This window comes from Herpailurus yagouaroundi, unplaced genomic scaffold (assembly GCF_014898765.1).
Source record: "Herpailurus yagouaroundi ecotype Mexico unplaced genomic scaffold, PumYag 530, whole genome shotgun sequence".
Classification (NCBI taxonomy): Eukaryota; Metazoa; Chordata; class Mammalia; order Carnivora; family Felidae; genus Herpailurus; species Herpailurus yagouaroundi.
Window position 1 is genome coordinate 8,003,916 of NW_024412747.1, and position 26,015 is coordinate 8,029,930.

The window sequence follows — 26,015 nt, forward strand, 5'->3', positions numbered from 1 at the left end:
TTCCTTAATTCCCTTAGGTAAAAGAGGACTTCTCTGAAGCTCTCTTCATTGTTCTCATTAACCAACAAAATTATTCAAAGATTAGGAAAGTTTGAGGCAAGAAACCTTCAGAAAATTATTCAGACACAAGCTGAGTTTTTCTGTGATTATATCCCTTTCAATCGCAGGCTGCCAAACACTTTTGATAACTGCCATCTGGCTTCCTCTCATGCTCCTTTTAGCAGGAAGTTCATAAGTATGCTTTCCTTTTTATTTTTTACTTTTTTTTTAAAGTTTATTTATTTATTTTGAGAGAGAGAGAGAGAGAGAGAGAATCCCAAGTAGGTTCCGCACTGTTAGCGCAGAGCCCAACACGGGGCTCCAACCCACAATGAGATCATGACCTGAGCTGAAACCAAGAGCTGGATGCTTAACCAACTGAGCCATCCAGGTGCCCCAGTACCCTTTCCTTTTTAAAAGTACGTGCTCTAATGAATATGTAAAGAATCCAGGTTTTCCACATTGAATGTGAATTTGTGAAGAACATTAATACAAAGGAGATGAATTGAAATGCTGAAACCATTAAGTGAGGCGTGCTGAGTCTGTACCTGCCAGTGGTGTCCATGGACCAAACACACTTGCACCAGATCTGAAGATCCTTCGGTGTGCTGGCCTCCCCTGCCGTCCCTACCACGGACTCTCTCCCAGGAGAAGTGGGTCTTTTCTAACAGATGGACCACTTCCTTCTTTAACCCTACCCTATATCTCCAAAGGCTGCTCAGTGCTCACATTACTGATTAGCTGTATTTTCATGAGCCGTCGATAATCCTACATCAACCTTTTATAAAACTATAAAATTGGGGGCGCCTGGGTGGCTCAGTTGGTTAAGTGTCTGAGTTTGGCTCAGCTCGTGATCTCATAACTTCTGAGTTCAAGCCCCGTATCAGGCTCTGTGCTGACACCTCAGAGCCGGGAATCTGCTTCGGATTCTGTGTCTCCTCCTCTCTCTCTGCCCCTCCCCTGCTCACACTCTGTCTCTCTCTCAAAGGTAAATAAAACATTAAAAAAAAATTTTTTTTAACCCTATAATTGGATGTTTGTGCTTTTAAGTTCTTATTTGTGGCAGAACCCTAGTGGTGAGCTTTCAGTGACAACACACTGCTATTTTGTAGCAATTCACGTTGCTTTTGAAGTGAAAAGGAGATAAAATCATGATCACTGTAGAGAATGGCTTTTCCTTTTGAAGGTTTACTAGTTCAGAGTAATGCATCAGTTACAACAGTGCTGCCGGTAGATTTTAAGAGTGAGAGTGTGATCGTTTTCAGGGGATGTATGTTTGCAAAGCTGAGGCATGGTGCACACTGTTAGCTCAGTGGGAAGCAGTAACAGAAGCTATCTGGTGCTTAATGAATGAGTAATAATTGTTGTGTTTTTTTTTTTTGTTTTTTTTTTTTTTTTTTGCCTTGCAGGCGAAAAAGGTGTGAGGGTTGAACTCAATAAGCCTTCTGATTCAATCAGTAAAGACGTCTTATAGAGCCTTTGATCCAGCAATACCCCCCTTCACCTACAGTAATTGTTGACACGATTTGTTAACTTGTGAATACAAATAAGTGGGATAAAGACAAATAGACAACCAGTTGGCATTTTAATAAGGAAACAGAAACAACTTCTTTGTGTTGCATCAGAAGGAAGATCTGGACTGCGTGACTTTGTACTGCATGATCGACTCCAAACCTGTGATTGCTAATGGGAAGAGTATAAGCCACCAGCTGACAATGGTATTGACATCTGGACATGAAATAAGTGCCCTCGGTAGAATTTTTTCATTCTTAATATTTTGCCAGATCTGTCATCTAGATGAGTTCATTTCATCGCTCCCTTTTTTATATAGTCAAGTTTGAATTTGAAGTAATTTTTGTATGATCAGGTACAATATATCAAAACTGAATTGAGAAAAAATTACAGTATTATTCCCCAAAATAGCATTGATCTATTTTTGTAAACTTCTTCGTACTATTAAATTTTGCCCTAAAAGACCTCTCATAATGATTGTTGCCAGTGACTGATGATTCCTTTCATTTTCTTTTTACCTAACGTAAGAAAAGGAGCACTTTACTCACCAACTAAAAAATCAGATTGTTTTGTAGTCCCGTCTTGTACACTAATTTGAACTCTTAAAAATTGCTGCTGTCGTTTTTTTGACATTGTTAATGGAACATAACAGTACAAACCATCACCATTTACTACTACAAATAACTTTCAGTTCACATTTTATAAGAAAAAATACCCGGAAGGCTTTATTTTTTAAGTTAGAATTTTTACAAGACTAAAGTGACTGGCACTAAATGAACTTGATCTGCCCTCCGCATCAAGTTCCCGAGATAAAGGGCTTTCTCACGCTTTCAGGTATATTCTGTAGATGTAGAAGGTAACGTCCCCTTCCTAAGAGCTCTCCTTCCCAGCCAGTCAGTCGTACTTCCAATTTTGCTGTTATGTTTTCCTCCTCCTGCGACCCACGTGATGTGCAGATCAGAACCTTGCTTCTGTTGGATGGCGTCGGGGCGGGGGCGGGCGGACAGAGCGCCAGGGCTGAGCCGAGGTAGCGCAGACCACTGCTGAGGCAGGTATTCCCTAGGCGTGATACTCGCCTCCTTGTCAGTACTGGAAGGTGTGTGTTTAGCTTAAAAAAACAAAAGAAGTGGAAAACCAGATGATTTTTTCTGTTTTATGATTTTTCTTTTACTTTTCAGAAGAAGAGGGAATATTACAGTATCACACAAGGCCTCCCAGATTTCTGTTTTTTGATATATGAACTGGGATGGATACATAAGACTTCATTTTCCTGGGCGAGTCTTTAGCAGAGCCCAGAGGGTGGTATCCGTATTTAACGTGAATTAGGGTCTAGACCTTGCCCACTTCAGTTTTCTATCTCTGTCCTTAATCTTTGCCAAAATGTGTGTACAGAAATATTTCTGTATATTTCAACTTATGACAGTTTTAGTATCTGTATAGTTTGTATTCAATTAGAGACCTTTTCTATGGAAAGCTCAGTAATTTTTATTAAAAGATTGCTATTCATGTAAAACATGAAAAAAAAATCTAGTGAGACCAACAGTGTGGACTTAGGGTGGGGTTAAATATTCAGTATCGTGATCTCACTTAGAACTTCAGGAGAAAATTAGAGCTTATGGTTGTTTTTCCTTGCCCGTGTTCAGTTTTGTTCCACTTCCTCTCTCTGTTCCAGATAATGCAATGTAACATCTTTCTAGTAAGTGCCTCTGCCAGCCGGACCTGGGAGAGCAAGCTGTCTTTGCCATCTGGTCTGCGTGCGGCACGCTGCACTTGGCCTTGACTCAGAAACGCTGTCATGTTTAGGTCTAGTGGAGACTGTTCTGTTGATGGGGGGAGGGGGGGGTTGTGTGATTGTCAGGGTGGGAGCCCCTGTGTCATTCACATGTGTGTCTCTGCAGTTGTGCAAAGTGTCAGATTCTACTCTATGTGGGTTGTGCTTTCCAGGCAGGTCTTAACATTTGTACTTTTCGGAAAATTTTATCTAATTCCTTGGAGATCATTGTGAAAGGATCAAGGAATCCAGGAGAGCCATTTCTTTAATATCCATTTAAAACCTGTTCGTTTCATGTTAGCGGGACCGTTAACTTGTCACCAAACAGGACTCTGTTTAAAACAAAATTTAAAACTACTTGTGGCCTATATATGTTTAATCCTAGTTAAAGACAAAGCTTCTAATGCTGTTTTTCATTGAATACATTAACCGGCTGTAAAACACAGACCTTTATCAACAGCAGGCAAAGAATTTCAGGATTCATATACAGATAGACGGGAAAGTCATGTAATTTGAAAAGCAGTGTTCCGTTACGAAAGAGCTCTCAAGTTGCTTGTAAAGCTAATCTAATTAAAAAGATGTATAAATGTTCTTGAAAAATTATGGTTGTTATTTCCAGCTGTCTTTTTTTTTTCTTTCGGTTTTTAAATCTTTTATCCTACACGGACAGTCTTAATGGGCCCTTCTATCAGATAATGTGCTTTTCTGTCACACATCTCTGGCTCAGTCCAGAATGTCTGGGATGATTTTTTATAAATGATAACGAGGGAAAGAGAGACACCAGTAAACACAGTAAACAATCCTAGAGACGTCCTGGGGGTGATTGGCCTGTCCATGGGATCCATGAGCTCTCCGTTTGGATTCTCAACAATTGGATTCTTGCCCTTTCGACAGAATTTTTAAAACTACCCTAACACCAGGGCTGCTGAGCATATCTGTATCACCCACTCTGCAACAAACAAGAAGGGGCATCAGGCATAGATCTATAATTGTCACAGGTGTCCTATCTATGTGTGCACAAAAGTTTACTTTGTGTGGTCATGGACTAAAATATAAGAGCTCTTGTCATGTGAGATCAATAGACACGTTCCATTATCTCTTATCTAAGAAACTTTTAGTGTGGTGTTCTCATTATTTTCCAGCCTCTCTCTTGGGGCATTTGGATAACTGTACTGAAATAAAGCTGCGTGGATGAAAGGAGAGGGCAGATGAGTCTGAGACGAAGACTAATGAAATTAGGTAGTGTTGTGAAAAGAGCACAGGACTGACAAATCTCTCTTCAGTTCTGGCCCAGGAACTTAATTATGTGACCGCTGGGGACTTCTTCATCTGAAAATAAACACAGTAGCTCCGGACCTGCAGAGCTGTGTGAGACCTAATGAAGTACAGATTATTTCCCAAGGTGCACATGGCCCAAGGATGGAGAGCTCCGCTGTGGCTGTAGACTCCGATGGTCAGTATTTGTACCGTACATTTAATAATGGACTTGTAGACTGGAGTTTCTCTGTTAGTTTATAACCACGCAGGAGTAAATGCCCAGTCTCCACTACCACATCTGAAGTCAGGAATATGTTCCCCAAATTCTGCTGTTGGTTTTAATGCATATTCTTTTCCTGATCCACCAGCAAGTAAATTTCACTTGAAATAGGGCAAGTGCCCAAGGATAAACCATTGGACCAGTGATGTTCGTGAAGGGCCTGGCCTCACGAGCTGGAAAAAGTTTTGTAAGGAGAAAACAAGAAGAAACCACTTCCCAAGACAGGTGGAGCCCTAACAGCTGCCAGCAGCCAAAGCACCTTCTATCGAACGGGTGATCTTTTAACTCTGAACAAGGTGTAAAGTTTATTAGATAGGGCGTTACTGGATCAGGTCTTTTCACTGGGATTAGAACCTGTCCTGCCAAAGTTAATTACTGTTATTATCGAGTTCCATAAAATCCCTCTACATTTTTTTCCCTCAGAACCAGCAGAGTAGGCCGAGCAAACCTCATCTCCGTTTAGAATTGCAACAGGATAGCGCAGTGATTGGCTCACAGTCACGGAGCTAGTAAGCGGTAGTGAGCATCGGCTTTCCTTTCCTTGTGTAACTTTTTAAAAATTATTTTTTAAGTAATCTCTGCACCCAGCGTGGGGCTCAAACTCCCAACCCCAAGTTCAAAAGTGACATGCTGTACTGACTGAGCTGTCCAGGCGCCCCTGTTTTCATAGTCAAAGCTATACATGTACATGTAGCCAAGTCAACTTGTTCTGTAAGGGTTTTTAAGGAAAACAGCCCCTCCTGTTCTTCATCTGAGAATTTAACTCTTACGTGACTCTTTGGGTTTAATTAGTGGCCAGAAGAGGTCTAAGTAACATAATCCTATTGCTCCATGTTGGATCTTCAGTGTGAGACCTTATGTACTGATCGGTTCCCCACATGAAAGATAAAAATGTAGGTTCCTGTCCGGCCTCCCTCACCATCCCTGCCAAACATGTACAGCACGCCTCCATATCCCCCCATCTTCCTTTTGTAATTCTGTCGTAACCTAGATCAGGTTGATAGTCAAGACTACTGGTGATATTCAGAGCATGGTTTACACGGAGGAAATTGTGACGACTTTTCTTCCACAGTTTTTGCTTTTATCCTGATGTCCTGATTTTTCATACTTTTCCTGTGGCTTCTAGCCTGCAGCAGTCCAGAGCGGCTGTCCTCTCTGCCTGGTAGACAGCCGTCTTCCTGAGGTCTCCTTTGCCCATTGTTCTGGAGACCCCCTCCACCACTCTCTGTTGGGTCTCCTGTTTCCTGGATCCCTTATCTTCCCCTTTCTCGGCTGATTTCCTCGGTCTGGTGGAGCATGTCCTTCACATGTCTTCCTGGGAAAAAGCGTATGTGGGTGGTAAATTTCCCAAGACCAGTGTCTTTATTTTGCCCTCACGCTTCATTGGTAACTAGAATGGAGCTTACCATTCAAGTTGGGAAATCATTTTCCTTCAGCGTTTTGAAGGTATTGCCTCACTGGTTTTAGGTTCCAGTGTGGTTGCAGAGAAATCCGAGGCCGTTCCTACTCCTCACTCTTTATATGTAGCCTGCTTGTCCTCTGTGGAAGCTCCTGGAATGATTCTTCGCCCCCGGGTCTCTGTAGTGTTACAGCATGCTTCAGCACGATCCTCTTTCTCAGCCAGTGTAGCAGGCACGCAGACTGTACCTTCACGCCCCACATTTGAGGATGTTTTCTTAAACTATGAGATTATTTCTCCTCTCCGTTGTCTTGCTCTTTCTGGAACTTCTGTTGTCCAGACAGGGCATCGACTGGTTTGTGCATATTGCTCTTAGTTACCGTGTGTCTTTGTCCTTTACTTGTTTTACATCTCTTTTCCAGTTACGCCAAGTGAGGGTTTGGTGTTAATTTCCAAGAGCTCTCTTTTCTTCTCTTAATGTGTGTGTGTGTAGGATACAATAACCTGTTCTATTTAATAGATACAGTATTTAACCTTACTTTGTGTTTAATTTTTCTCTTTCACGTTGTAAGTTTTGCTCAGATGTCATAATTCTTGTGCGTTCATATTTAAGGGGAGGTAGCTGGGCTTCTGGTTTTCCAAGAAATATTGGCAGCTACCTAAATCTGAATCTCTTTCATAACCTTCCCAAGACCATACAGACAAGGAGAACCAAGTAAGTTCCCTGTAACGCATACCTGCAGTGTAAGTGGGAGACACAGACAGAAGTTCAGCTTTCAGGAAAGCAGAGAAATAAGCATCCGAGGCCAGCATCAGGACCCATGTGAAGGCAGAGTCAGGTGGAAACTGTATGATAAGGGGCCGAGGGCAAGAGGGGCCGAGTGGTGGCAGTACATGGGGGGAAAAGGCAGGGACCCCACCACGAGTGATGGAAATACAGTCCCGGCTGATGATGGTTCAACTTAAATGATTTTTTGACTTCACAGGGGTGCAAAAACAATGCACATTCAGTAGAAACTGTACTTCGAATTTTGAATTTGGATCTTTTCCCAGGCCAGCAATACGAGGTACATACTCTCTCATGATGCCGGATGACGGCAGCGGCTTCAGCTCCCGGGCAGCCATGCAATCACAAGGGTCGACGACACGCTTCATACCATTCGGCACCCACACAGCCATCTGTTCAGCACAGCATTCAGCTGATTACATGAAACAGTCAACACTTTATTATAAAATAGGCTATGGGGTGCTTGGGTGGCTCAGTCAGCTAAGCATCTGACTTTGGCTCAGGCTGTGATCTCATGGTTTATGAGTTCGAGCCCCAAATTGGGCTCTGCGCTGATGGTACACAGCCTGCTTGGGATTCTCTCTGTCCCTCTCTCTCTGCCCCTTCTCTGCTCTCTCTCTGCCTCAAAAATAAATAAATTTAAAAATTAAATAGGCTGTGTGTTAGAGGACTCTGCCCAACCACAGGCTAACATAATTGTCCTGAGCCCGTCTAAGGAAGGCTGGGCTGAGCTAGGATGTGGGGTAGGTTAGGTGTATTAAATGCATCTTCAGCTTATGATGGGTTTATTCCACTGTAAGTTGGGGAGGATCTCTGTACTGCTAAATCTGACACCAGTTCACCAGAGCACTGGCCACTGGGTCATCAAGAAGTTTGAAAGTTCATGAGATTGCAGGTGGCTGTTTGGGGAAAGTATTGTTTGTTGGAGGAGGGGCTGGATGGTAAAGTGCAAGAAGGAAGTGGGGGGAGGGGTGGGGGGGCTATGGGCAGGGGGAAATCACAGAATCAGAAGAGAACCACCCTCCCAGCTCAAATAGCAAAGTGTTCCCTCTGAGGAATACTGCATGTCACGGTACCAACAGAACACTCTGGAATCATACCCAGTAAGCCGCACAAACCCCTCATGTCTGCCTATATAGAGCCAATTTTCTGCAAGTCAAGAGAAAGAATGCCTTTCAAAATGAGCAGAAAAAGGAAGACAACATTTATAAACACTGCCATAGGAAGAAGACAAAATGAGAGTCAATTCCAGCTGATGAAAAGCCTCTCCTCAACCAGAAGGCAGAGAAAAAACCACAAGAGCCAGGCTGAGTCAAATATCCTTACCCAGGACTTTGCAGAAATTAAACTTCACGCCGGAACTTGAACATTCAAAATGTCAGCACAGAAATGAAACAAAAAAAGAAAACCTTCAACGACCTGTAAAAAAATGAAAAAGACAAAATCATCTCATGATTAAAAGGTGAACAAGGAAGAACAGATTCAGGGAAGGGCAGTGAAGAAAAGTAGGAGAGCAGGCAAGGGTACACAGCAGAAGTTACACAGAGGAAGCAGAACGGGTGCACACAAGTGTGTGCATTGTGGTGCGCTCACACAGTGACGAGAACGGACGGGCTACTGATACACAGCCTCCCCTTGTAGATCGAATGGAGGTAATTGGATATCTGGCATTAGGATGCAACTGAACAAGTGTGGGTGGGTCTATCTTCATAAATGAGTTCCCGGAAACCATTTATACCTGTGTAGGTAAACACATTTATATACTGAAAAAAAAATTTTTTTTTTTGAAGATTTTGAGTAATGTCTCCACCCAACATGGGACTCGTCCCTGAGATCAAGAGCTCTACAGACTGAGCCAGCCAGGCACTCCTCTATTGTTATTTTAAATGTATACCAATACATTAAAAGAATCCTGTGAGGAATCTTGTAAGAACAACAATAAAACAAATACCCTCCCCATTTCTTTCGTATAAATGCAGATTTTCATACGTTTCGTTTGTAAGGAATATTTAGTTTGTAAACAGTGCTGCTAACCTGGAATGATTTGCATCTCTTAAGAGTATTCTAGCTTGAAAATGCACAAACTTTGGTTCTTCGGAAAGAGTCCGTGTTCATGAAGGGATTATTGAAAAAGCACATAAAAACGAACTTGAGAGATGTCTAACTTAACACCACTTAACACCAAGAATCTGAGAGGCTCCTCTTTGTTCTTTTGGACCGCTGATGTAGGATCAAGCGACATTATTTGTGTCCCAGGAAGCTTCCAGACTAATCTATGATACGGAGCAAAGTGCTAGATGTCAGACAGACTCAAAAGAACAGCACTGTAATTTCAGAAATAGTAGGAAAATATAGGTCTTGCCTTGTCTGGAAGGCTTCCTGTTCTGAATTATTACCATTAGGCCCTACATGTGGGTTCCGGGTGTCTTTCTGGCAGAAGACTGTTGTGTTAGTGTATCCAGTGAAAGGCGAACTGAAAACAAGGTTGGGGAGGTGAGGGTGCCTTGTGCATCAGCCCTTGTTTGTTTGAACAAGCACACATTCTTGGCCTGCCGTTCCCTTCTCACAGGACTTGAGATCATAACCTGTCCTTTCCTTTCTATGAATCAGAACTGGCAGCTATCATGCCAGTTGCTGGCAAGTTTCCTCCATTTCCTTTGGCTTCACCTTCAGTTTTTCAGTTACTGAACTTCCCAGGAGCGCCCCCTGGTGTTCAATAAACGAGAGGGTAAATTTGGCCAAGGGTAATTCCAGCACAGAAACAAGCCAACGGCAGCTGGTTTCTGTACTACAGTATACAACACTGTGAGCCTTAATGATGATGTGGTTCCAGAGTCATTTAAGAAGAGCAAGTCTTTTGCTCTTCATTTCAAAAGACAGGTGATGATGAAGTATGATACGTAACAACATTCTGGGGGAATGTCAGAAAAGCGCTAATTACGTGACGTCCTTTTCTGTTAATTTTAACTCCCTGGGCAATTTAACCCGTAATGATAATTGTCACATTAGAGTTTCACTTCACTAGTCAACAACAACTACAACAAATTGCTAAAAAACCAAGACAAAGAATAACAGGAAACCCTTGCTCTTCCGTAGGAATTAAACTACAGAGAGCTCAGCTTTTTTCTCCAAACAATCCAATGAGAGGAGGTCCTGCACGTGCCCCGGGTGCAGGATCCCAGGGAGGTAGCAAGTCTGTAAGAAGATACAGCAGCTATTCCACTTTGACAATGAAATTGACTTAAAAATCCTACGAAGTCCGAAAACATACAAGCTCAGTGCTTTAGGACAATGGGACAGCATGAGACGCTCGCTCTTGTGTCTTCTACTTAGATACACATTTATAGTCTAAAAAGCAAGACAGGACTTTCCAGATTTGAAGTCAGGTTTGCTAGATAATGAATAGCCCTGGCTCTAAGAAAACACAGAGTTTTTGTAAAGTCTACTCCCCTACCCCCCAACCCCCCCGCAACCCATGTCCCCAGAATGAAGGGTGATAGTATTTAAAGGTGGACCCAGAATTTCCAGCTGGTATTAGGGTAGGAAGTTTGCTTTTTTTAAGGAATAAAAAAACGAAACCAACAGAACAGAAAATTGTTATAAATGACTGAGTTGGGGGTAACAATTCTTAAGGTAACATTTCTTCTCAAAAGTTTTAATGCGAATTGAAGGCTCAGTTCCAAATTTAAGATTAACTTCCCTTTTCTTGCCAGCCAACAGTCTTCCATCATCCCTTAAACCTGACCACCTCTTGATTTTACCAGCTGGCTTTCTCGGCCCACCCCTCTCTCATCCCGGCCAGTGCCCTTCCTCTGCCCGTTGATGTTGCCCCCGGAGAATCCATCTGAACGCTTCTCAAACGTCCTTGACTCTCTGGCTTACAAATCTTTCCAACTCCCCCCCCCACCCCCACCTGAATCAAAAGATGTGCACTCTCAGGGGCCACACGAAGCGGAGAAAGTGACAGACAGGGTCTCCCCCCCCCCGAGACTCTATTCAGCTAGGTCTGTCTGCCGTCCTTCTGCCGTTTTACCCCTCCCATCTTACTCTGTTCATTCGGAACAGCTTACTTCTGCCAGAACAGTGTGGTGGTCTGTCTCCACCGCCTTTCTGGTGCCCCTTCGCTCTGCTCGGCCCTTTCCACCCTTCCTTACCCGGCTAGCTGGACTCACCCTAGAAGACCCAGCTTGGATGTGGTCTCATCCAGGAAACATCCCCCCAAGTCCTGACGTCCCCACAGCACCCAGCAGAGCACTTTCTGTGTTCAAATTAATCCGCTCTCGTCTCACTCCCCAACCAAGCTGTAAAACTTACGGACATGGGGCATTTTACTTCGTTGCCCCAGAACCTTGTACAGTTTTGAGTCAAAAAAAAATGCTTACCTGCACATAATTTGCCAAATGAAGAGAAAATGATCCTCTACGCAAGCATATAACGGCATATACGCAACATAATACACATATTTGAAGTCCTTTATCTGTAAATATTAAGTACTATTTTTTAACTTCATACTTAAGAAATATCAAAACTTGTCAACACTTCACCAGACAAGCTAAACTGAAAAGGAATAATAGATAATAGTTAAGGTATTAGCTATTAATAGATAATAGATGGTAACAGATAATAGTTAAGACAGATGGATACCTGAAACGCTTCCATACTGCTGGCCCGAGGGTCCCCTGGCAGCATTTTGTAAAGCGAGACGTACATCTACCCTGCAGTTCCAATCCTGGGTATACGCCCAACAGAAATGAGGAAGCACGTTCTCAGCAGTATTATTCCTGATAGGCAGCCCCAGATCGGAAAGAACTCCCATGCCCAGCAGCAGCGGAATGGATGAACGAACGCTGGCATATTCATACAAACGCCGCAGAGCAATGAAACAATGAACTTAGACATCTACACCGGCAGCAGCAGCGAGGAGAGTACCTTTATGAAGTTCAAAAACAAGCTCACCCACCCATCTGCGGTGACGGAGATGAAAACCGTGTTACCTTTGGAGGTTGTGGGTTCGGACTTCAGGAGTGGGCACCCTTGAGGACACCTCCTGCGGGAACCGCAGCGTTCTCTAACTTGATCTGGGCAGCAGGCGCCCTAGGGGCCCCCCCGGGGAAGCTCACCCCGCTGTACACTGGGGATCTGGCCCCTTAGGAACACACAGGTCGTGTTGCAACAAAGTCGAGAAAAGGGAGAACCCGTGAACTAAACTCTCGGGAATATGCCAACCGACGTGCTAGAGGCGTCGCCAGAGACAGAAAGTCGGCAGACGAAAGTATCTTCGTCTCTTTGCCAGAGGTAGAAAGGAGTATTTCCGAAAAGAATTCTACTTTTCAAAATGCACAAATGGGATTCCTTTTTATTAGAACGATTACAACTTTGGCTTACGGCTCATAATACTGTTTCCAGAGAACGCGCTACCGTGAACACCACCGAGGCAGCTCTGTGACGTTGTACGTTCCAGGTGGGTAGCACGGGATCCACTCACTCGGCGACGCGTTGAGAAAACCGCTCAACCCTGGCCTACGAAACTGCAGTAGCTATTTGTTACTGGCAACATTCTAAAAGAGGTTTATTTTACTGTACTCCTTATGTACTTGAACCTAAAATCTGCTGCCACCTTTCAGTGATGACAGAAGTAAAATTCTTTAAAACAGAGAAAATTTACTTCCTGTGAAGATTGAAAAAAAACAAAAACAAAACAAGCCTCTGAGTACCCTGAAACAACTAATATGCTGTGTACCCCAGACTGTGTTTTTTGGTCAGTATGTCTGACATCATGAAATTAACATCAGTTCTAGGACTGAGTTTTAATGTAACTGAAGAAATGCTCAGTGAACCAAACACCGGACAGGATTCCTCACGGAGTATTCTGAGGAAGGTGTATAAATAAAAAGATTAACTGCAAGAACACGAATATCTAAAAATTCTACGTGTATACGTGCAGAGTAAACTCTGGGCTACAGTATACACAAGGCAGGAGCGAACGGTAGTGCCTTAAAACATAAAATATTTTTCATTATAATCTCATATGTATATATAAAATAGAACTAGATTCTAACCGACAAATCGGAGTATGTACCAGAACTTCCTGAGGGCCTGACACTAGACTAGTGAGGTAATACAGGTGGCGTGTGACACCCGTCTGTTTTCCGAAGACCTTTTCAACTTTTGCCGTCGGTGCTAGCGCCTTCGAGGCACCGGTCCAAGTGCTCGTTAATTTGCGACTCTAGGACTTCGTTCCAACAAACAGGACAACTGACCGCTCTGCTCTGACTGGCTGAAGGGCTGGAGCTCTGAGCCGCAGCTGGAGGACGTGAACTCCACTTAGAATCACTTTCACCACGTTGCACTTGCTCTTTCTTGATAAAAAGCTCGTCAGAAACAGACGGGTCTTCTAGCCTGGCTCGTTTACTTGGCAATCTCTCTTCGGGCCCGCTCCCGTCCAGGGCCGCGGTCACAGGTGTCGATTCCGGGGCTTTTAAAGAATTTCTCGGGGCTATCTTAGAGGAGGGGACCCTTCTGTGAGACGTGGAAGAGACGGAGTTTTTAGGGAGGTCGCCGACTGCCCCGCTTTTTGGTGGAGATCCACTCACACTTCTGCAGGCCTTCTGGTTGGCAGCTGACACTCTAGGAAAGTAGTTGCTTACAACATTTTGGCGACTGGCAGCAAGAACAGGGGCGACGAGAGAGGTTTTTTTGCTTGGACCATTCTGTTCAGAGTTCACCTCCATTTTAGAATTAGGTCTCAGAGCTGTTGCTGAGCGGTCTTGACTTAAAAGATCTTGGGTTTTACTGACGGCGTGTGAAGCGACAAATCTCCCGGACGAAGGCGAATTGCTCGCGTCTCCCAGGACGTATCCTTTCCCACTGAAAGGGATCAACGGCTGGGTCTCACCTCTGTTGGGCTGATCTGCAAAACAAAGCAGAGGTTTTCCTGACTCGAGATCAAGACGGTAACAAATGTCGAGCTAATGGACAGGTTTTTTTTTTTTTCAAAATGAAGAAATACGGTTTTATTCTGTAACTTCGGTCCCCGCACCAACTACCTATTCGTCGGGAGGGGGGCGATCTGCAGCGGTCAGGGGGCACTGGTGGGGCAAAGGCCAGAAAACAAGATCCTCTCCTATTCAGATCAGGGGTTCTACCATCCGAGGGCCACTAGCGAAGGCACTTGGACCTTGAAAATCGCATAGCGGTCTTGCGGTTCCGCCCCAGGGGGAAAAGTCGGCTCCCACATGCTTCGCTTTCCTCGCTCGCACAAAATGAGGATGCGTCATCTCCCCATGGACGTTCTCTAGCGCCTCCGCTCACTTAATGTTTCGGACTCGGGAAGGGCAGCTTATTACGCTCCTGCATCCAATCAGCAACTCGCCAAGGGAAGAAGCATTAACTCAGCGACCTGGTTCCCTCTTCAAGAGGCAGTGACTCTGAACTTCATAGGAAACGGATAAATCTTGCAGATGAAGGACCAGCACATACATGTCATATCCTTTTCCCATTCTCCCAATGAAAACACGTCCATCCACAGAAGTCACTCGGACAGAATCCAACTGATAGGAAGGGGTGGAGTCAGGACTGATTCCGGGCATTGTTATTTGAATCCCTGTTTTTATTTTGACAATCTTTTTGCCTTCTGTTTCCCAGTGACTCAGTGAGCCCAGACCGGGAAAGGGACTTTAGCCTCTAATATGGCCAGTGCAAACCATTTCTCCCTTAGCTCCCCTCCATACAGAGCAGCGTGAGTCACACTGGCAAAGGGACTTTTTAGTTTCTGATATGGCCAGTGCAAACTATTTCTACCTTAACTCCCCTCCATACAGAGCAGCGTATGTTTTTCTACCACCATTTCAGAAAAAAACGTGATCTTCTGAGGTCCACACTTGCAAACATCTACACCAGCAACAATCCTTAAGCTCGTCTAAACACCGCTCCTCCCCAGGCCGGGGCTGGCTTTTTGGGCCATCAGCTGCGGTCTCGGCAGAGGCGGAAGGACAGACAGAAGTACCTTTCTTTTCGGCCGTCGGCTGCCTTCCTAGTTTTGTCTTCCCCTTGCCTTTCCGGGCGTAGTTCTCCGGCTCCTTGATCTTCACGTAGGTGCCACCACACTTTTTCTGGTGCTCTGCCCACCAGTAGTCGTGAGCGGACGGCGCCCTGTTGGTGGCGCGTTTGACGTAGCCGTAGTAGGGCTTCCTGTGCCGACACGGCCCATCACAGCGCCACCAGTGTCGCCGGTACTCATCCACCTCGTCGTGGAACGTGTGGTACACCTGCGCGAACAGAACATGGTAGGCGTTAGGGGGGCAGGTTAACGATTTCCAGAAAATACACGGGCAGCCTTTTCTCGGTTTCAACCTTGCAGCTTCCGAGAGCTCTCTGCAGGGATACCCGGGGGAAGGTGGCAACTAGATTTAGCTTCTGTTCGAAATTTCACGTTAATGGAAGGGCAGCAGTTCATACTCCAGGAACTGTGTGAAGATAGAAAACCGCGAGATCGGAAGACAAAAGAAAATATTTTCTGACTCGCCAAAAGCTCTATCACATGCTAGAAGTTTGAGAGACCAAATCGTAAAACGATCAAATATTTGGATAAAGACAAAACTGTGCATAGTGCCATGATAAGGAAGAACTGTTGCCACTGCTCAGGGGCAACTTTGCCCTCAGAGGTGACAGAACCACAGGGTCCTGGACCACCTGCTGCAAATTCTCGGCCCCCGCCACCCAGCACCCTGCGCTGTCCCGGCCTCTGCCACACCCGCTATCCACAGCCCTGCAGCTCTCTGCTCCGGCCTCTGTAACGAGCCTCATGGGGCAGCATTTTATCTGGTTAAGGCAAAGGCTCCCCAGGATCGTTTTCATCTTTGTTCCCCTAGTGGCTAACTTAGGCTCTGGCACAGTGAGTACCTGCTTGCTGCCTGGGTGACTGGAAAGCTTCACTCCTTGACTCAAATAAAATTCTCTGCGAATGTGCTTTTTGATCCTTACATGGGATCTTTTCGTTTCACCTTCTAGATGGGACCTTACTCAGAACCCAAGCAGAGGACAGATCAAAGAGGTCTGAAAGGAAAGTTATCCCTACCACCTTGGGGGCCTGGAGGATAGCAGGGCACCATTTAAAAACCGATAACCTGGGGCGCCTGGGTGGCTCAGTCAGTTAAGTGTCTGAATTCGGCTCAGATTGTGATCTCAGAGTTCGTGAGTTTGAGCCCCGCGTCGGGCTCTGTGCTGACAGCTCAGAGCCTGGAGCCTGCTTCGGATTCTGTGTCTCCCTCTCTCTCTGCCCCTCCCCCACTTGCACTCTGTCTCTCTCAAAAATAAATAAACATTAAAAAAAAAAATTTTAAAAACAACAACAAAACCCCAGAAAGTGTCTTTTAAAAAAAATAAATAAAAAATAAAAGCGGGTAATCCTAAATAACCCTGAGTACCTTTTTCTTCTCTCTTCTCAGTGGAATGTTACTATTGTACAAGATAAGGAGCATCTGTAGATGAGACTTTTTTAATTTTTAAGTTATCTCCACACCCAATGTGGGGCTTGAACTCACAACTTCAGGATCAAGAGTGGCATACTCTACCGACTGAGCCAGCCAGGCGCCCCAATGAGACTTTTCTTAACCAGAGACTGAATTTTCTAATAAATTCCCCTAAGGGAATGTGAAGCCTTCCATAACTGTACACCTAGTTTTATAGCACCTCTCCATCCTAAGCAAAAATCTCTTATCACTTGGCAAGCATATCAGCAACGCACAGTATATGAGGCACAGAAGGAACTGGAGGGCAGAGGTTTAGGGGCAAAGAGATCTGGAACGCCCGGCCGCTTCTTCGCTTCATTTCTTGGCCAAAAAGATCAGGGAGTGGGATCTGTTTTGCTTCCAAGTCCTGTAACTCCTCCTCCAGCATGGGGATGTGACTTCTTTAACGACGTAGTCACTAAAATAAAATTGTGAAACTGGATGCCCTGTGGAGTTTGTTATAACAGGATGTAACCTGTAAAAGCAAGGGGTGTCCACTCGATAAAACCTCCTAAATGAAAACACACAGACGGCCGAGATAAAAGAATAGATGCTCTTTTTCCAAGTGAACAAGAGGAAGTATACCAGGACTTTGCTTAAAGTGAAAACACCAGTGAGGAAACTAAAAGCCTTTTGTACTGTACTAGCAGCTCCATACTACTTCTGCTAATCTGGATTTGATGGGACTGATTTTTAATGCAAGCTACTTTCTTGACGTTGAAGGAACTCTATGTGATAATGAAAAGAGCTCTGGAGAAAATGAAAACCAATAGCTAGAAAAAAAAAACACACACACAGAAGGTGAACGTTTCCATTTTCCACCACACCGGTCTTTACCGCCCTTTAAAGGCAGGAAATAACCAAAACACCAAAGAATTTAATCTTTGTAGGAACTAAGATTCTATTTGGTTCAGTCCAATTTGGTATTTGTTAAGGCCCCGTCGGGGCACTGCATTACACACCTTATACAGAGGTCTACGGAGAAACAAGAGCTACCCGGTGTTCAGAGGTTTGAGAGCAGAATAAAATATTATAAAAGGTACAAGAGCTGCTGAGGACATTCAAAGGAGGGAGAAGGTCTAGCCCACTGCAAAGATGAAGTGCATTTGACAGAAAACAGAGGAAATGGCCTATTTTAGGAAGAGGATGTAGGAGGAGAGGCACAGGGGGTGGAAAGTTCACTTCGAAACAAGACAGTACGGGGGCGTCTGGGTGGCTCAGTCGGCTAAGTGTCTGACTTCGGCTCAAGTCACGATCTCACGGTTCGTGGGTTTGAGCCCCATGTCGGGCTCTGTGCTGACAGCTCAGAGCCCGGAGCCTGCTTTGAATTCTGTGTCTCCCTCTCTCTCTCCCCCACCCCTGCTTGTGCTCTCCCTCTCTCTAAAATAAATAAACATTCAAAATAATTTAAAAAAAAAACTAAAAAGACATTACGGTCACTTGATAAAATGCATCAGTAATAAAAACAACTGGTATTTAACTTGTGCTCAAACCAGGCTACGAACGTTTTGTATTTTCTCCTCTGATCCCCCCCCAAGGACCCGCATATGAGTTCGTGCTGCCCGGGAGTATGCGGGGGTGCAGAGAAGTTAGGGAGGAGGCCCCCCAGTTAACCATCCACAGAGCCAGAATCTCAACCCAAGCAGTCAGGACTCCTCACGCTTTTTTGACCCCAGGCTCCGCTTCCTACAATATTATGCAAAAAGAGGAATCAAGGAAGACTTTCAGTGAGTGTAACAACACATGAAATGACAGAGCACAGGAACGATCGGAGGAGGAGGCCGTAATCCGGAAAACTAAGTTAACAAAGAGACAAATATCATAACCCAGAGGTACCGCGGGCGTGCGGTAACCATGCACAACATGTCACACCAGATGTGCCACGAGGCGACAGCAAGGGCGCTACTGTGAGGCCCAAACAAGCCAGTCAGCTTTTCTCGGCCCGTCTTACCACCCACCGTGGAAAATCCTCAAAGTCGGTATTCGTTTCCACCCTGTTGTCTATTTTTAGTGAAGCCCCAGGAAGTACAGAGGAACTAACGACTAAAAATCATAAACGCGTGTGGCTTTACACACCGTTATGTTGGCTCCGGTCAGGCGATTGATGCGATGCATATGTTTGCAGAACTCTGGGCCGTGCCCTTCCCGGTCTTTATCGTTATTAGTAACAAATAGATAGGCGTGGATCATTTCATGCAAGAGGGTCTGAAACAGAAACATACAAATGCATTTGTTAGGGCGCTTTTGAAGAGAGAAATACATTTTCCTTCTCTACCTGGGGACCTAACTTCCCTTGGATCACAGGCTCCTTTCAGAAACTGTTAAGTCATGAACCATTTTGCGAGAAAAATTACGTACACATACATTCACAAAACTCAGCGCATGATATCTGAAGTTCTGCAGATCCCAGGTCAAGGACTCCTGTCGCAGGAAAGCCCTTTTAATTCTTACTCAGAATCCAAAAGGAAAGATCAATGAGCTCAACTACATAAGAACTTTAAAATTCCGCATGGGGGAGAAAGCGGCATTGAGTGAAAAGACAAATTCAGAACAACGTGCAATGCCTCTCATGGGCTACTAATTCTTCAAACATAAGACCGACTGAAGTCAACAGGAAAATGACCTAAAATCCAATTTTTAAGTGGGCAAAGGTTATAGATGGCTCACAGAAAAACGTAAATGACCCATAAACATGAAAAGAAATGTTCGACTTCATTTATAAAAATAATTACAAATTCATGCTACCTCTCGCTTATCTAGAGGAGTAAATTCCCCAAGTTTGACCCCATTAGTAAAGCTAAGGGAAGCAAACGTTCCCAGCTGTGTCTGGCAGGAGGTGCAAAATGTTTTATAAACCCCCTCGGAAGAGAATTTGCTAACATCTCACAAAATGACAAAAGCATTTATCCCTTGACCCAGCAATACCTAAGCTAATAGGAAAGGTCATAGGTGCAAGGTATTTTCATTGTGGCATTGTTTATGGTAGCAAAACAATGCAAGTAAGTGTCTAGCAATAGAGACCTGGTTGAATGAACTATGGAAAATCCTTACAAAATTCTATACAGAGTTAAAAAAAAAAAATGAAAAAGATCTCTGAAATCATTTGGAGGAACCTACAGAGTACATGGTTTTATTTATTTTATTTTTTTAATGTTTATTTATTTTTGAGACAGACACAGACAGAGCATGAACAGGGGAGGGTCAGAGAGAGAAGGAGGCACAGAATCTGAAACAGGCTCCAGGCTCTGAGCTGTCAGCACAGAGCCCGACGCGGGGCTCGAACTCATGGAGTGTGAGATCATGACCTGAGCCGAAGTCGGCCGCTTAACCGACTGAGCCACCCAGGCGCCCCCAGAGTACATGGTTTTAATGAAAAAGGCGAAAGGCAGAAGACAGTACACAATATATCATGTAAGAAGTATGTTATGTGATCAGGAGAGGGAATAAGAATGGACATAAATATTTGCAAAACAACAATAAAAGAAAAAAGAAACTAATGGCAAGAGTATCATACAGTAATTGGGGAGTTCTGGATGCAGGGATGGGGTGGGACATTTCTCTGTGTACAGCTTTCCATAGTTTGGGGATTTCTGAGTATGTAAAATTTTAAAACACACAAACAAACACTAAAACCTACTGCTCTGGTGAATAGCATCTGAAGGTAAATCCTGTGACTGGCCCAGATTTCACCTGAGTTTGCACTTAGAGAAATTCCAAAAATCTCTGACTTAAAACAACACCATCACCACGCTCCTGCTCATTCCCACACCACGAATGCAGACGTATAGGTGCAGAATTAAACGTATTTAAAGCTGCTGTTTCATAACTGGTCCTAACAAATAGGAAGACTTTTTTAAAAAGTGAAAGTCATACAGGTCTTCAAGAACAAACCTTGTTCGTAATTTTTATAAAAAGAATTCCTGCCAGAAGAGCCAGATTGCCATTAACGAATTGTGGGCTTATCAAATTAGGCCGAACAGAAAAACGGGTGTGTCAAGCACTGTAACTTGGTCATTGTGAAAACACCCCTTTTACAATGATGGACTCTGTACCTCTGAAAATGACCTTAATCTTTTCAAGTAAATGCCACTCTACTAGGACTCAAATTCAAAGGGCATTCTACATTTCAATTTTGTCCAACATTCTAAAGTCATGATCAGTAACTATTCTTACAAAGGAGGAATAAATTTAGATCCCTAAGTTGGGGTTCAAAGGAAACATCCTGAAAGCGAAACACGGCACCACACTGAACGTTTCTATTTTTATGTATTTTCTATTTTCCACATTTAGGCTAGATTCAAGGTTCTACTCAACACGGTCCCAAAACACCTCTATTTCCCACCACTGGGTTCTCTACCTGGCCAAAAGCAACTACTTCTAGTCCTCCATATGCCCTGAGATTCACGCCTCAATTTTGCTCACAGCATCCTATTCCTTCTGCCAAGAGTAGTTTTCCTGTACCATCTCTACTTGTCAGAATCCGATCTGTCCCGTGAGGCTCAGCTCCATGTTTTCATTTGCAGCAGTAGCAATTACACAGCGGTAGTGATGAGGGGACAGGACAAGAGCTTTAGGGCCAGGGAAACTAGAGCCTACCACAAGGGTTTGTCACTTATTATGCACAAGACCTTGGACAAGTTACAACTTGCTGCTCGTCGCTAAAATGGGGATATCCTAATCTTGCAGGGCTATGGGAAAGGCACACACTGGATTAGCCATTAACTAGATGAACACTAGTCCAAAATCTGGCATATAATACGTGCTCAATAAAGAGTGAGAGGCAGGAGTGGTGATGTTAGGTAGTAATAAAATACACGCGTATGAAGCTTTTCTTCTCTGTCCTCAACCAGACTCAGTCCTTTCCTTTCCTGAATCCTATTCATTATAATATGGGTCGTTACTTTATGTACAGGCCAGAGTCACACTGTTCCTCCGTGGGCCTTCTTACACTGATCTGATATTGTAACTTTCTAACAATAGCAGATGCTCACTTGACAGCATTACCACACATTTTCCGTTCTCCTCTTGCCCGTTACTTTAAAAAAATTTTTTTGTAATGTTTATTTGCTTTTGAGGAGAGAGAGAGAGACAGAAGAGTGAGTGGGGGAGGGGCAGAAAGAGGGAGACACAGAATCCGAAGCAGGCTCTAGGCTTTGAGCTGTCAGCACAGAGCCCAAAGTGGGGCTTGAACTCACAGACTGAGATCATGACCTGAGCTGCAATCAGACGCTTAACCGACTGAGCCACCCAGGCACCCCCATCGCCCATTACCTTTAAAAAGAACACTGTTCGTGTGTTTCCTTAATCATTTACACAATAAATATTCATTATGCAACTACTACTCTAATTAGGGCTCCTCAGAAGGTTGATTTGGTTAATTATGTTCAACTGTTTTGTTTTATGTCTACATTTTTCTGCTTATTCACTGAGTTACCAAGAGTGTTGTGTTTAACATCTGCAACTATGATTATGGGTCGATTATTTCTCTTTTTGCTTCTACTAATTTATGCTTCATGTAGTTTAAAGCTACATTATTACTGTTAGAATCATTATGTGTTTTTATTTAATAGATTATTTTACCATTATAAAACGTGAACTTTTTTTTCTAGTAAAACTTCTTCCCTTAAGACCTTTAGTTTGCTGCAATAGCTTTCTGTTAGGGTTTTGGATGATATACTTTTTCTGAACCTTTCACATTTAACATGTGTGTGACTTTATTTTTTTTTATTTTTTTTTTTTTAAATTTTTTTTTTCAACGTTTTTATTTATTTTTGGGACAGAGAGAGACAGAGCATGAACGGGGGAGGGGCAGAGAGAGAGGGAGACACAGAATCAGAAACAGGCTCCAGGCTCCGAGCCATCCGCCCAGAGCCTGACGCGGGGCTCGAACTCACGGACCGCGAGATCGTGACCTGGCTGAAGTCGGACGCCCAACCGACTGCGCCACCCAGGCGCCCCAACATGTGTGTGACTTTAAGCACACCTCTTTTAATCTAGTATGTCACTCCATGTCTTAAACCAGTGCTTAGTCCATTTACATTTAATATAATTACTGATATCGTCTTCACACCTACCCTTCTTTTTGGAGGGCTTTGTTCCTTTATTCCTCCTTTCTTTTTTATTAATCAAGTATTCCTGTTGTACCATTTTACATTTAGTAGCCATTTACTTTTTTTTTTAATTGTAAAAAAAAAACACAACACAAAATTTACCATCTTAACTATTTTTAAGTGTACAGCTCAAGAGTGTTAAATATATTCACAGTGTTCTGCAACCCATTACCTTTTATTATCCTTAAAAACAGCATCTTTTGTATTTCCAAGCATATTTTAATGTACGTCCCATCCAGCCTCTACCACTCTATCTTCTTTGGTGCCTACGTTTCAAGTTATACAATTGGGGCAAGACAAGTCATACTGGGTATATCTTGAGGAATTTCAGACATCTTCTAAACTCAAACTAACCATAATCCGGGAGCTCCTATGGCTCCATTTTGCTAGTCAAGTGCCCTCACTCACGTGGGCTGGTTCTACCAGCTCAGCGAGATGTTCTGGGAGGACAGCGTCATTGTGGCTGAACAGAGGACAATCAAAATTTGTGTGCCTCAATAGGAAGATATGAGTCCTGATTTTTCTCTGCTTCTTAGTATGTAACTTAAACTAGCTTACTTATGCTCTCTGAACCTTAAATTTCTTCATTTATAAAAATGAGGACAACACACACTGCACATAAATAAGGTGGTTGTAAAGCTCAAATCCGGTATTATACCTGAAAAACTTTAACTGTGAAGAACCATAAAAATATAAGGTAATCATTATTATTGGCCCTGCAATTAAAGTTGTGAGGAGGGGCACCTGGGTGGCGGAGTCGGTTAAACATCCGACTTCAGCCAGGTCACGATCTCGCGGTCCGGGAGTTCGAGCCCCGCGTCGGGCTCTGGGCTGATGGCTCAGAGCCTGGAGCCTGTTTCCGATTCTGTGTCTCCCTCTCTCTCTCTGCCCCTCCCCCGTTCATGCTCTGTCTCTCTCTGTCCCAAAAATAAATAAACGTTGAAAAAAAAATTTTATAAAAAAGTTGTGAGGAAATAATTTTTTTTTTACATGTATAGGTGAATTCACATCAGTCTAAATCAATAATAAGCATTTTTAAATAACTGAGGTAAGAACCAAGTTTATGCAAAGGATACCTCTACAAGATCCTTTCTCGGTCTCAACTTTAAAAGAGGTTCACTGAGCCGGATGGAACACATTCCGCCCCTCCCTTCATAGCTGCATATCCCAGCACACCTGGAAAACAACCACCACAAAAGCATTATTTACCAAATATACACAAAAGGGAAAACAAAATGAAAGAGTAAATCACTTCACACTAGTTCCCACCAGGACACCCTCTTTGTCAGGAGATATTTGCATCTCACCCTAGGGAGAAAGATGTGTGAATGGTAGTGACATCCCTTGCCCCAGCCAGGCAGTGACTGTCCCTTGGCCTTGCCAGGCTGCAAGAGTCCAAAGAAGATCATCCTCTTCTGCTGCGCCCAGTCTCCTCCCTACAAACTGTAATCGGTTTGCGGTGATTACAGCCAGGTTGCCATGAGCACGTCTCCAAAGCGGTAACAGAAGCCTCTATGAAGGAGATTTGTTCTTTACACACAGTTTTATATCATTATCTTAACCTGGCTTACTTAAGGCTGTCGTGTAGCACTTCAAAGACAAGCACATAGAACACAATCCCATCTTAAACTTGTTAGCTCAGTTCATGTGCAGGAATAGATGATTTCAAATTGGGACTTCTCTCCTTGGTGGGAAAGGGATCCTTTTAGAGGCATCCCCTAAGATCCCTTGGGTCCAGCAATATGGAAACGGTCAACCCTGTCCCCCTTCTAACACCTGAGCTCACTACTAAGTGGTGGTATCTTAACGAGCATGGAAAAGGACAACACCTACCCTTGGGAGGCTTCCCTGTGTCCTCAGCGTTCTTTTTTTGGGGCAGACTCGCTTCTCCCTCCTGGGTCCCAAAGCACTACCATAAGACAAATCTGGAATGTGTTAATTGATTTTCAAGCGACGGGAGATTCAGAGAAATATCCTTTCGGAACCCCTGGGTGGCTCCCGCTTTCAGCTCCGCTCATGATCTCAGGTCCTTGAGTCGAGCCCCACCTGGGGCTCCACACTCAGTGTGGAGATTCCCTGCTTGGGATTCTCTCTCCCTCTCCCGCTGCCCCCCCCCCCCCGCTCGTGCTCACTCTCTCTCAAAAACAACAAAAAACAAAGGAATATCCTTTTCTCTGTGTCCTTTATTTGCTTTTTAAGTTTATTTCGGGAGAGAGAGACAGCGCGTGCGCGCGAACAGAGAGGGAAAGAGACAGAATCCCAAGCAGGCTCCACACTGTCAGCCCAATGGGGGAGGGGGATGCAACTCACCAACCGTGGGATCATGACCTGAGCCAAAACCAAGAGTCAGACACTTAGGTGACTCAGCCACCCTGGCGCCCCTCACTGTGTCCTTTATAAATCAAACTCTTGGCGAGATGGCCCACACAGCTTTCCTCAAGTTGTTTGAGCACGAGAGAGAGAGAGAGAGAGAGAGAGAGAGAGAGAAGGGAAGGGAGAGATACACCAGGAGATGCTGGCCCAAAACAAGACCGACACCGACACTCCCCTCCACCCCCCGCATTTCACAGACCCTGGGACCACTGGGGACGGAGAAAGAGGAGAAGTTCGCGGCCGGCGGCTGCAGAAGAGCTGCCAGCCGGTCTCTTTTCCCCAGCGGGGTTCGAGACTCACAGGGTCATTCGCATGCTCCACTTCACCTCGACAGCCTCCAGCTGGCCCCAAAAGAACCGATCGTTGAACTGCACAAACAGGGCCTGCAAATCCGGGGTTGGGTCCACCAACTCCCAGGACGCGTCCACCAGCGACAGGGGCGCCTGGGCCCGGTCGCGCTCCGACGCCTGCAAGTTCCACTCCTCCTGAAGCCGTAGTGCCAACACCAGATCCTCATCCATCTCTGCCGGGATCCCAGGCGGCGTTCGCCGGCGTTAAGCGGGCCCCCGGGGGAGGCCGCGACTCCACCTGTCTGAAGCGGCGGCGGCGGCCTGACCCGGCTCCTAGGAGATACCGGCTCTCGGGCTACCCTCGGGGCAGCCCGCCGATGTCGCGAGAATTCAAGAATAACCGGCCCGAGAACGAGAACTGAATTTGCCCCAAACGCCGAAGCCAAGATTCTGCGGCTTAAAGTAGAAAACTCAGCATGACCCCTCTTAGTGGGCTCAAAACGTGGGTTCCCAGGCCTTGGTCTAGAGGAAGGTTTCAAGAAACCGGTTACCGCCTTGACGCTTCGCCACTAACTTCAAATACTAACGTCACGCTCAGAACATGCGCAGTACCCACGTCTCGCTGCCTCGCCCTCCACTCTGCCGTAACAGAGCCTCCGGCGCATGAGCCCTAGCCGCTGGCGTTCCC

At 44.6% G+C, this 26,015-nt stretch overlaps 2 protein-coding genes across 4 annotated transcripts in view; one reads left to right on the plus strand and one right to left on the minus strand.

Annotated features, from left to right (window-relative positions):
• Positions 1-3,925, plus strand: part of EGLN1 (egl-9 family hypoxia inducible factor 1) — a gene marked incomplete at its 5' end in the record, with an annotated part of 56,402 nt that extends 52,477 nt beyond the window's left edge. The window contains one exon of the mRNA XM_040464913.1: positions 1,449-3,925. Coding sequence (XP_040320847.1) covers positions 1,449-1,513 — 65 coding nt within the window. The remainder of the gene's footprint in view (positions 1-1,448) is intronic.
• SPRTN (SprT-like N-terminal domain) lies at positions 2,249-25,971 on the minus strand. Of its 3 annotated transcripts, none has more exons than XM_040464855.1 (5): positions 25,338-25,971; positions 23,741-23,840; positions 18,631-18,759; positions 15,051-15,312; positions 2,249-2,659 (listed from the first exon to the last, which is right to left on the minus strand). In XM_040464855.1, exons 1-5 carry the CDS (start codon positions 25,556-25,558, stop codon positions 2,382-2,384), a joined length of 990 nt encoding a protein of 329 aa, XP_040320789.1. In that variant the 5' UTR covers positions 25,559-25,971; the 3' UTR covers positions 2,249-2,381. The 3 variants fall into 3 exon arrangements, with proteins under 3 accessions (XP_040320789.1, XP_040320788.1, XP_040320787.1); XM_040464854.1 differs by lacking the exon at positions 2,249-2,659 and adding an exon at positions 12,370-13,955 and having other exon boundaries at positions 25,364-25,971; XM_040464853.1 differs by lacking the exon at positions 2,249-2,659 and adding an exon at positions 12,370-13,955.
• Between the last annotated feature and the right edge of the window lie 44 nt (positions 25,972-26,015).